The sequence below is a fragment of the Indicator indicator genome, chromosome 9 (genome assembly GCF_027791375.1).
Source record: "Indicator indicator isolate 239-I01 chromosome 9, UM_Iind_1.1, whole genome shotgun sequence".
NCBI lineage: Eukaryota > Metazoa > Chordata > Aves > Piciformes > Indicatoridae > Indicator > Indicator indicator.
This window is the reverse complement of record NC_072018.1, coordinates 23,425,745-23,438,613: the sequence shown is the minus strand read 5'-3', so window position 1 is coordinate 23,438,613 and position 12,869 is coordinate 23,425,745. Positions and strand designations below refer to the sequence as shown.

General features: G+C 41.4%; 1 protein-coding gene across 1 annotated transcript in view; it reads right to left on the bottom strand.

Moving 5' to 3' along the window:
* Window positions 1-12,869, bottom strand: part of HS1BP3 (HCLS1 binding protein 3) — a 47,028-nt gene that overhangs the window by 6,268 nt on the left and 27,891 nt on the right. Inside the window, exons 5-6 of the mRNA XM_054383638.1 lie at window positions 2,327-2,478; window positions 1,641-1,776 (exon numbers count right to left, since the gene is read on the bottom strand). Coding sequence (XP_054239613.1) covers window positions 1,641-1,776; window positions 2,327-2,478 — 288 coding nt within the window. The remainder of the gene's footprint in view (window positions 1-1,640; window positions 1,777-2,326; window positions 2,479-12,869) is intronic.

Genomic DNA, 12,869 nt, shown 5'->3' with positions numbered 1-12,869 from the left:
CATCTGAAGAGGTTAACAGATCCTGATCTATCTGCCTACACCTCTTGTACAGCTAGGAATTGCCTCTGCATTCTTGTAGCAACTTTCCCATCGGAATACTGCCATGATTTTTTGCTTAATTACATATATTCATTTCCAATTGGACCTTGATGACTTGTCAACTCCTGAAAGTGCTGGGATAACTCAAGAATAAATGAAAACTACTGGAATTTAAAAGAAATTGAATCATTTCCCACAGGCTTCCGTAACCATCTGGGTCTGCTGCTAGCACTGATGACTCCAAACTCATCTAAAAGTATGGCCTGTTGGTCAGAAGAGCAGACTTCAGAGACCATTCCTGCCACAGAGGAAGAGAAAACATAATCCAAAGGCCATTGATATAGCAGATGGAGAAGCTCTCTCCACTAGTGGATAATAACACAAGGACTGCATTGAAACAGGCACTTTTCTTCCAGCTGTATGAACAAACTGGATCAAGTGCTGTGTGCTGTGATTGCTAGCAGAAGAGAAAGCAAACACAAAAATATTGTATCACATATGGGTTTGCTCACAGCATTAAATCAGGTCATGTCCTGCCCCATCAGCCTCGACAAACATCAGGTGAGCTGCCAAAATGTAATGGGAGATGGCACCCAACCCACTTTACCTTTTGTTTAAATTGTCAGGTATTACCACTGAGAGAGCTAGCACTTTTGCATGTGTAGAAAGCAATAGCTGCAAAGCTACTTGCTTGAGGAGAGGTTTGAAACCATACAGATTCTCTCTCCTGGGTTTAGTACCTGCTGTGGAAATCATACATCCTAATAGGAGCTGGCTGGCAAAAATTAGCACTGGCAGCAGGATGGCTTCATCATTCAGATGCCAGCTTGAGATCCAGAAATCATCCATTCAACTCAGCACAGATTCCATGGGGATGCTGGTTCCTCTGAGCATTGGCTCCCTGCTTGACCTCTTTGAGGATTATCAGTACAGTCAAATCTTGTGAGACATCAGGAATAAAATACACTATGTGATACGTTTCAGCGCTACACTATCAAGGGAGCAAGTAAGAGTATGAGCAGGTACATTATTGCCTCCTGTAATTCTAAGCTCTGGCCCTCCTTTCCATCTCCTAGATTAAAAATCAAATGTAGGGTGGCAAGAGATTTTAATGAGAGGCCTCTACAGCTGTGGAGTTGTGCATTGGATTCCTCCTAGAATGTGAGATGCACTTCTGCACAGAAATCTGTGAGCTGCCAGCAGGATATTATTCCTCTTGTATCAAGAGCCCCTGAAGTTGAATTCTGATTTGCTTCTTGGCTTTGTTTCTTAGTCAGCATAATGGAGGTCAGTTTTCACTTTCTGCAGAAAGCAGAAGTGTCATGTTAGAAAACAAGGACTAGATGGCATGCCTTGGGCTTCCAAGACCCTTCCTTTGCCCTCTACCTTTCTCAGAGGGTCTTACTAAATTAATTTTTCTAATGTGTTTGAATTCCAAGTCTCATCACACATATCTTACCTTTTACTTGTATGTACAAGTATTGATGCACAGTTAGAATACAAAGTGTTTATTTAAGCCTTGCCCTCCAATTCATGCCTTTTGAGGTCTAAATAACTCTGCAGACCAACCTCACACTGCACAACAGATTTGGGACGTGTACCTCAGCAGTGCCTCAGTATCCTCCTCAGGACCTGTGGTCAGCACATACTCCATGTTCTTACAGGCATCTGGCAGCAGTAATGAGTCACCCAGTCTCACCACCCCACCAAGGTCTGGATCTTCAAATAATTTCAGATCTAGAAAGGGGAACCAGAATATGCTGTAGTTGAATCATACTACACTATACAATACCTGCATTAACACTAAATAGTAAATCTGGCTACTAGGCTGAAAAAAAAAACAAACAAACCATCATGTAGACAATTCTTTTTTCATAAAGTACTTCAAATCCACAAAGTGCAGTGATACTCTGCAGTCTCAGGACTTGATAGATCTGCTTTCTTCCTACACTCAAAAGCAGGTCACATTACTCTCATCAGTGTGGCATGAGTGACTGTGACACAGCCTGATGCCACAGACCTGTAATATCCCAGCTCAAGGGTCTTATTTTTTCTTTCTGGTTGATTCTAGATGATCTTGCCCCAGTTGAGGATTAACATTCTCAAATCATTATTTAACCTGTATACTCTGTATCACACTTTAAAAGCTCAGTTATACATATGCTTTAGCTAAAACAATCTGTGTATATCACAGAATTGTTTGGGTTGGAAAAGACCTCTAAGATCATTGAGTCCAACCATCAACGCAGTACCACCATGGCTATATACAAATATAGAAGAGACTTACTCTCTTTCATCTTCTTCTTGGAACCAATTGATGAGAAATCTTTCTCTGGGCCAAAGAGTCCTTCATCTGGATCTACTTCCTCTTCAAAAATGGTTGATTTGGGCTTCTCTTCCTTGGCTGGAGGAGCAGATGCCTTCTTTGTTTTTTTAGTTCTAAAATATAAAAGACATGAAAGTCAGCTGCAATTCTTCATTTAACAAGAGAGATTTATGGCTAAAAAGTCTCATAAACTGAAAATAGATTGACGCTGGGAAAATATTAGGGAAAAGTACATAGTCATCTGTTAGTTGCTGGCAGAAACAAGATACTGAGCTGGATGGACTGTTGGTCTGACATACTCTACCTGTACTCGTGTTTTGTATTCTTAAGAACTATCAAGGAACCCAATGGGATTTGGAAGAGCAGGATGGGGCCAACAATGCTGCACTGGGCAAACTACCACTCCATCACATTTGTTTCAAGCAGTCTTACTCCTCCCACACAGAAAGCTTTAAATGAGAAAGAGCATTCTAGCAACACTGTCATAGACAGACAGCAAAGGGAAGGATTGGAAAACAAAGTCCAGGTTGGACCATTGCACTGGTTCCTCTGTACAAAATCTCTTTGGCTCCATTTCCTTGCCAGAGCCTGCTGGGATTTTTGACTACTGCATACTCCTTTCAAAAAAGTATTACAGGCTCCCTTGTATCCTTCCCAGAGGAGACATGACATGAGGACTAAATAACCTTAGAGTTGAAACAAGCAGGTACTTGGTTGGACGGACTGGTATTTGCAGAATTTACAAGTGTCACTCAGTATCTTCTTGAACCAAGGGCAGGCTTAATTTCCTCTAAATTTAGGCTTCTAAACAAGACAAAATTAATTTTTAGGCTTATTCTCTACTCAGTGGAAAGAGATATGCATCTCCATAGGACAATTAATCCCATCTATTTTGAACACTGATATTTGGATGCAATAAATCTCTGAAGATCTCCTCCTCTCCGCATTGGCTGGAGAAGGAAGCTAAAAGCTAGTTGGGATTAGAGGCCTCATTTGCACGTGGCTTAAACAAGGAGAGCTGAATCCCCTTCCAAGAGCAAAGTGAAAAACTTTGAGAGCAAGTGCCTCTTGCTCTCTTACCTAGGAGTCACATTCCATTAGCTGAAGCCTCAAAGCAGCTCAAACAGTAGGGCAGTTTGAGTTATGAGGCAAACCAGATAACATAAAAAAGAAAATTTAGAAAATGTGTCAAAAACCTTTTGGTGACTAGTCCAACTCAGTCTAAGCTGAAAAGAAGCATTCCTTAGGACAGCATGTTCTTCCTAAGAAATTACCATATTTCAGAGGTCCATACTCTATGGCAGTCATGGCCTTGTAATTTTGAAGGTATCCCCTTTAAATACCACTTGCAATGGAAGATCTGATCTTCCCCTTGCAAAGAGCAGGTCAGGTTTCAGCCTAGAGCAAACCCAATTATCAACACTTAACATGCTGTAGTCATCAAAAACTAATAGCAAGGTCAAAAGATTACACATACATTCTAACTACAGTAAAGAATCTTATAAAATCCCCTTCCAGTTACAGCTGTGCACAAGAGTGGAGTCTAGTTACTTCCAGTTACTTTCACAAGTTTATTATCACCAAAATAGAACTCATGAATGAAAGTACCTTGCTACCACCACTTCCACCACTACTACTTGTTTAGCAATGGGAAAGGCCACTTCAGAGGCCTAAGAGCACATCCCATGCAGAAATTAAGTATGGGCTTATTTGGAAACACCCTTTATCCAATCTACTAAAAGGTATCTGCAGTTATCAACAACTCATTTGCTGAACTATTCATGATACGAATCTTCATTCTAAAGCAGAAGAAATTTCCACCACCTGCTCTTTTTCCACATTTATATTCTTTATGGACACACCTTGAGTGACTTCTGAGTTTGAGCTAGTTTTGAAAGGTCAGATACAAGGAACTGCCTCAAATTAAAGCATTTGTCTCTTCCAAAACCTGACAAAATCCAAAGTTACAATACATACAAGCTAGACAGATTTCACCCAGGGTTTCTACACAAACTCAAATTCATTGCTTTATTAACTGTAGTAAGAAATCCATCACTCAAATGCAGGTAATAAAGGTAAAAAATTGAGAGCCACCCTGTTTAACAACACCACCAGGAGAACTGTAAGACTGAGTCTTTCAGAGACGACAAAATTATTAAAAATAGAATTAAAAGACTCAAAGAAATAGGGGAAGAAGCAAATTTTATTTGCATAATTCATGCCTTACAAAGTAGTTTCCAAGAAATGAATGACAATATAGATGAGGATTTGTCAACCTACAGAATGCCAAAAACTCTTTCACAAGATCCTTTGTCCATTCGGATGCTTACAACAGCTCTCCTGAAGTATCAGAGCCTGTTGTGCCACAAGTACTTATAAACAGAGCCAATACATTTTCAAGCAACAGGTCTCCACCCCAGTGATGTTAGCAAGGAATTTACAAATAGTTAGCTAAAGTTTTTGCAGCAAAGAGTACCAAAATGGTGGGAAATACTGAAAAAGGGGAAAAGTACCATAAAGAGCATTGTAAAGAACAACACATAAAACAAAATATTGAACTTAAAGGTCCTGGTAGTAATTCTGTGTTTAGTCTAGCCATCAAATCAGCCCACTTACACTGGCTCGCTTTCTGTTTTGCCAGGGGACTCCATTGGCAGTTACAGGGCACAGGGCCAAACCCCCAGGGCTTGACCACTACCAGTAGGAACACGAGGAAGTTGTTTTTCTGCCTTCAAGTTGTTTCCCTTCACTCTCCATCTAGGGAAGCCACATCTGGACTGCCAAGTAATTCCAGTATATCCATACAGGGCCTCTGTCGAGGTCAGTTTCTAACCGGGAAATAGGATTCCCACGGTTCTGTATTTAGTTGTGCCAGTCTAGGCTGTGCACTGCTGAGCAGAGGTTAATGGATGAGAAAGGGTATGCAAGAAGTTTCAGAGCCTGTCTGACATTCTGGTTTCACAATCAGTTTCAGCTGGCCTGTGTCTGCCTGCCCAGTCACTCCTCTCCAGATATTCCTGCTACCTCTCCATAAGCAAGGGACCAGGTACTTAGCTGGACCTGAGCTGATTGTGAAGCCACATCCTAGTAGGCATGCAGAGGAGAAGCTGTAAAGATAGTTAATTTGATGATCACAACATGCCAGGGTGCAGTAAACTGAAGCATTTGGGAAGACAGAAATTAAGGACCATTTAGTCTCCCTGAGTGTTACTCTACTCAAGCTCTCTACTCAAGCAACAAGGATGACTAAGACACCCCAAAGTCAGAGGATTTCCACATCTGTATGTGTGATAGCTGCATTTTGAAATACTGGATCTCTAGACCCAACTCTTGGTGACACACAGTTTAAGTCAAAGTGGGTGTCTCTTGTGCTCAGTGGACAGGAGTCCCTAACCCATGCTCACTGCTGAGTTAAATTGTGAGACTTTTTCAGAATATAAATATTCATATTTTAGGTGTCCATGGAATTTTACAAGGAAAGAGCTCACTAATATAAATGGACATCCCAACTCCCACAAACCTATTTTCAGGCTTGAACAAAAGAACCACTGCTAAAATAGCAGCGGTATTTGCAAATCTTCTTGAAAACCATTGCTGAAAAACAAAGAACCTATACACTAGTTCATGTAGAAAACAAAATGTCATCTGCCTCTTTCTTTTCATCCAACAGTGCTCATTTTCCAAAGCCGCTTGATAACAGAAGACAGGACAAAAGGGGTCATTCTCATCTGCTTTGGGAAAGGGATGCCGAAGAGAAATTCCAAGCCCGTCAGCTCCTCACAGCCTGACTGGAAAGCATTAAGCCATCATGACAAGTGCTGGCTGCAGGCATATTTTACCTCACACAGCAATCTTTTTCTTGTGGACACCACAGTAACTGACAGTGTCTTGGCATTTGCCAAAATAAGATAATGCATAATAGATGGAATAAATAGCCTATTAGAAATCATTTGGAAGAAGAGAGTTCAGTTGCAGGAAAAGTTTCTCCTGCTGAAGGCCCCAGACTATTGTTCCAGGAGAGCAACAGATGAAAAGAAAGTCTCAGAGAATAGATTTTCAAGAGTTCAGCTCCCACCTAGGGATATAGTTTTGTGGAGAGGTTTTTCTGAAAGGCTGAACACTCAATAGCACCTGTTCTTCCTAAATGAAGCCAAGCTGGTTTCATAATTTGTTGTTAAGCTTTCTGACTCTATCCTTTTTCAATAAAAATTGAAAATTAACAACAAAAATCACAAAAGGACAACTTTTGTTTAGTATACATACAGCTCACTAGCAATAAGCACAATACAGAAATATTTCCTAAAAGGTTTTCAGCTACAGCAACACACAAGGCCTGGCAAGTCCACAAGGGCTACAGAGTAGATTGCAAAGAAAGAAAATTAACATGAAGGAAATGCAATTACTGTTTTCCTTTGATTTTCTAGACTAAATCAGAATGTGCAACTTGCTAAAATAAGTTAAGGATGACAAAAGACAAGTTTCAATATATAATCACAACTAAATTAAACCCCATCAACGACACTGGTCCAGGTCCAGAACAAGACAGGCATAATTAAAATTGCCAACAATGAAGTGAAAAAGCAAAAACTACTAACTAGTATTTCAGGTTTATATGCAAAGAAGCAGAAAGCTACATTCAGGGTTTCTGATAACAGTGAAATGGTTCTTATCCTGAAACTTAAGTTAATGGCAGACATTTTTGAACATGCAATACTAGGTAACATACACTAATGTGTTTTGGAAAAAAATTGCCCAGGCATCTTTCTGCACTCTGGATGTAACTACTCAACACATTTTATAACTTCAGGGAGGTTACAGAAGGCTAAAAATAAAGTTGTTTAGAAGTGAGAAGAGTTAGAGAAGTACAACACAAAGAAGTATATGGACCAGTGTGCATTGCCTTGATGCTTGGTACAGAAAAGCAGATAATCAGATATAATCAGCAAGTAATTAAAAAAAGCATTAATTACTAAAGTCTTGCCAGAATCACCTGCTGTTTTATTTTTCACAGAGACATAGAATGCCAGGTTGGAAGGGACCCAAAGGATCATCTGGTCCAACCTTTCCAGGTCATAGTGTAGTTTAAATGAGATGGCCAATCACCCTGCCAAGCTGAGTCTTACAACTGACCAACGTAAGAGAATACACTACTTCCCTTGGGAGGTTATTCCAATGTCTAACTGTTCTCATGGTGAAAATTTTTCCAATCAGAATCTCCCCAGGAGTCACTTGTACCCATTACCCCTTGTTTCTTCCATGTGACTCCTTGTAAAAAGGGAATCTCCATCGTCCTGGTAGCCATCCTTTATGTACTGGTATACAGTAATGACATCTCCCCTAAGCCTTCTCTTCTCAAGGCTGAACAACTTCTCTCTGAAAACACTTCTCTCAGCCTTTCCTCATATGGCAGGTCTCTCATTCCTCTGATCATTCTCATGGCTCATCTCTGGACACTTCCAGCCTATCCACATCTTTTTTGTACAGTAGGGACCGAAACGGTGCACTGCACTCCAGCTGTTGCCAGACAAGTGCTGATAGCAGTGTCTTATCCAAGGATTAATGCAGCAGTCCTGAGACTTCCCACCATTTTCTTCCAAAGCAGAACCAGGACAGTGGAAGCTCATATTCTCCAGCTCCTGCAGACAGGGATCTCACTGCAGCATTGCACGTATCTGCTTCTCTGTAGAGAGCCTGAGCTATCTGTACATTTGCTTAAGCACTCAGACACCTCAAGCAAGAAGGGATGAAACCACAAACTCCTCTTTTTTTTGGTTTGGTGGGATGAGGAGGAGAGAATATAATGCCTTGCTCTTCATTAGTAAAAGACCTACAAGGCAAGCCTGATGATGGCAGCATAAGAGCCTGGTGTATACCAACATTTATTATGCCTTTAATTCTCTTTCTCTGTTTGGTAGGACTTGATTTCAAATTGGTAAAAGGTCAGAAACATTCATTTTTTTTTCTGCTTCCCTCTTTTGAAGTACCTCCTATTTCCCCTGTGCAATTCCCCTGTCCATGCAATTTCTGCCCACTATCATCCTGCTTCGACTTTTCACACCTCAATCCATTTCCCAAAATTTCTAGCCAGTATCAGACACTTTCTTGGTCCACCTCCAGATTCTCCAGATTCATAAGGCAATATTGCCTTATGCTCTAGACTTGACAATTAGGTCTCCTTGTCATCGCCAGCCCTCTTCACACCTCATTCACATCCTGTAACTCTTACTTTCCACACGTCTACTTTGGATTCTTCTTTTTTCTGCTTTAACTCTGAAGATTACCATTCTTGGTAAAATTATGCTTTTAAAGAAGACCATAGGCTGTAACTGAAGGAGAAATAGAAAGTTCCAATGGGAAAAATGCTCAAGGGAGAGTAAGGGGAAAAAAAAGAATTAAATTAAGTAGATGTATCAGTAAGCAAATTAACAAAGCAAGAGAAAGGGAGGAGGTTGAAGAATGATAACCACTTATAACTGACAACCACCAAAAAGAAACCAGTCATTTTCCAATAAAAGACAAAATTCATGTTAAATCTTAAATAAATGTAAAATCTTTCTGGAGAAAGGAAGCTTTATCAGGGAAAAAAAAAAATCAGGGCTAGCAGTCTTGACCTAACCAACAAACATTATGCTTTGATCTATTTCCTTTAAGGTCACTATTCAATTTAATAGAAGTACTTTAGGAATAGGTCCTAGCTTTATGTTTTAACCCTATAAAAATTACACTCTAAGGAAAAAAAAACATTCTCTTACACTAATTAATAATTGTTACAGGTCTGTAGCTCCAAAGACAACAAATTCTTGGGCCAGCACTGTGTTTCATACCTGTGAAGTGATGCACACATGCAGTATCACTCAGTGATAAAATGTGTGACACGACAAGAATATAAATTTGACAGCTATAATAAAATCAACCTGCCAACGTTGTCCCTTTGTGAGACATTCTTCACAAAATGTCCTGAGCAGCTTCACCATCAAAGTCAACCAAGCTGAAACAAACAGGGCATGAAAAAAATAGCTAGTGAGCATCTTATCTGCCACATGCTCAACAGATTCAGGAGCAAACACAAAAAAATTAAGGCCTTATAAAGAGGGAATTGATGGTACTGAAAGTACCCAATGTTCTGGTAAGAATCCTTTCAACTAACAAGTAAAAGCAACTGTTTTGGAGAAGTGATTGGTTTCTTCAAAGATCAAACACATACACGAACATTTCCAGAAATGTTGGGTACTCACTAGATCACAGAACCACGGAGTCACAGAATTATTTGGGTTGGAAGGGACCTTTGATAATCACCTAGCCCAACTCCCTCTGTCATGAGCAGGGACGTCTTTCACTGGATCAGGTTGCTCAAAGCCCCACCCAACCTGGGCTTGGACACTTTCAGTGATAGGGCATCCACAGCTTCTCAGAAAAACCTGTCCCAGTGTCTTATCACCCTATGGAAAAAAATCTCTTCCTTATATCCAATCTAAACATACTCTCTGCAAACATCATATCCAGCGACATCTCCTGCCACCTACATCTAACAGCCTCCTAGCCTCATCTTGTGCTCCTCAGAGCACCATCTACCCCATTCTGCTGCCTCATGTGAATTCCCTCCTCACTGTATCCAAAAGCAGAATGGATGTATCAAGAACCTAGACTGTAGGCACAACTCCAGCTTTTATCTGCCTATGAGCAGAAAAGTCTCAAACAGATCATGTAACAAGTGATTGCATCAAAAAGCCTCTGGCCTCTTTGATCCCAACAGCTCCATGTAAAACTGTCCAAAGGTGCCCTTCTTTTTTTCACATGCTACCTGCACAGACCCACTCTCAATCTACAGAAAACCTCTAGCAAACTGCAAATGATGTTTTGATCTAGATTTTTTACCTGATGTGCCTGTCACACCACAATTAGAGAGCTTATGAAAAGCCAGGCAAGGGCTGGTTATCAAGACAATGAAATTTCAGCAGTAGCCAAGCTGGATTTGCACTCAGAGGCAGACTGCTTCAAAAGCACTGGGTGTTTGAACCTCTCCATGATATAGCCTGAGGAGGGAAGATGGGACTGAGACTAGTTTCTCACTGTCTTCCCTCCCCCACATCTTGCAGTTCACAGAGGTCACTCTTTTCTCTTGGCTGTGCTGTGGGTAAAACAAACCTCTCACTGCAACACAGAGATGGCTCCATAGGAAATAACATAGAGAAAGACACAGTGAGACACTGTCAGAGCTAAATAATACTGCTGTTGCAGATACAGCTCCATGCTCTAGCTGCTGCCTCTCCTGCCAATCACAAAATCAAAACCTCTTCCATAAAAAGAAAATGCGCTTTCCTGCCTCGAGGCTTCTTGAGCTTTATATTTTTTTTTTAAATAGAGGCAAGATAAAATTGCTCTAGTTGTTGTATTCCCCAGGCCACAGATACACCCATTGCACAGAGCAATTCCACTTCTGAAGTTGCAGACGCTGCTTGAGGTCAGAATGTAGGAACAAGTTACACTAGGGAGTACCGGAAACACAAGAGACAGTGAGGCTCTGCAGCAGCATCTGCCAAGGGGCTTTTTTTCTGCTGCAAGCAGAAAAATAGCTGACTCAGTTCTGCATTTTTTTAATTGGATTCCTGTTTCTGTTTTTATCGCTAACTGGATTGACTTCTCAGCACACAAGCTTTTGCAGCAGAAGTAATTTCATCTGGCTGTCACACTGAATGGACAGGTTCAGTTGGGCAGCACTGTGAGCCCTTGGCGGGACACAGTGAGGCCAAGCACTGAATCACAGAAACCTGGTTAAGTGCAAAGAACCCACAAACAGGTGAATAAGAGAAGAAAGCAACCTTTACGTGTATTCTGACTCATGCACAAGATTCAGCTCAGTGCTGGTGTTATATAGCAGCCATGATAATATTCTAAAATCATAAGCAAAATCATTCCCCTCCTATTGGCAAAACATCTGTCAGAGCTCAGCTCACCCAGAGTGATGCTTGCTATGCAGCACTCTTCACAGATGACAGATGGATGTTCTTAGCAAGGCATTCAACTAGCATCTCATATCTCCAGAGAATTATGACCTGACACAAGTGACACAAACCTGCAGATCTGATTAATTGCAGACTCTGCTCTTTGCTCCTACTTAGCTACCTGATAATCTGATACTGCCAGGCATCCCCCTTGGGGTTTGCTGGGTTAGAAGTGCCAGAGATTCACATGCTGCAAGGGGTGCAGTAGGAAAAATGGTTCAGGGACCACATCTGATGTGCAGGAATGCTGGTAAATGTCTCAGGCTCACAAATGCCAGGCAATGCGAGACCTCAGGCTTGTGTGAGGACATATAGTGGCAAGTCACAGTATCACAGCATCACAGTACATTAGAGGTTAGAAGGACCTCCAGAGATCATTGAGTCCAACCCCTCTGCCAAAGCAGGATCACTTAGGGTAGTCTCCACAGGAATGCATCCAGGTGGGTTTTGAATGTGTCCAGAGAAAGAGACTCCACAACCTCCCTGGGCAGCCTGTTCCAGTGCTCCACCACCCTCACTGTGAAGAAGTTTCTCTTCATGTTGAGGTGAAATCTTCCATGTTCAAGCTTGAACCTGTTGTTTCTTGTCTTACAATTGCACACCACTGAAAAGAGCCTGGCCCCCTCCACTTGACACCCACCTCTCAGATATTTATAGACATTGATGAGATCCCCTCTCAGTCTTCTCTTCTCAAGACTAAACAGCCCCAGGTCTCTCAGTCTCTCCTCACAGGGGAGACGCTCAAGTCCCCTCATCATCCTCATGGCTCTCTGTTGGATTCTCTTCAGCCAGTCCCTGTCTCTCTTGAACTGGGAAGCCCAAAACTGGACACAGTATTGCAGGTGTGGTCTCACCAGGGCAGAGTAGAGGGGTAGAAGAACTTTCCTAGTCTATGTTGGTCTATCAGCCCAACAATCCTCTTCCCAGGATTAGCTGCTGTTGACTCATAGTGTGAGTTTGGGCAAGAAACTTAATCCTTTGGGCTAGTTTGCTGACTCATAAATCCTAGATGGCCTCAAAGTGCACTTAAGTTGTGCCATTTTACATCAGTGTGCAACTAAGCCACCTAGTAAATTGGAGAAATGTAAGAAATAACTGAGATTGTTGCTGAATACATAGGAGGAGAAGAAATTGCATCACTGACGTGTCAGTAGGAGTGACTAGTGGAAAACTGATGAAATTATGCTGATGACAGTAGGGGAGTAACAATTACAAATAACTACACAATATTTTAAGCTTCTACTCCTTGTTGCTGTGGAAAGGTTGGAAGAAAGAATGACGATTTCAGACACAGATCCAGGACATTTCAGAATCTGGATCCATAAGGAAAAATATTACAGCAGACCTTTCACATGCCACATGTCTAGGACAGAGGACTAACACCACAATATAAGTGTGATTGTAAACATAACAGTACATCAAACATGACCAAAATGCCAGGTGGTGATTCATGGGGCTAGCTTGTGGTCCTCAGTAAGGGCCTCTGTTTTGCTCACCCAGCT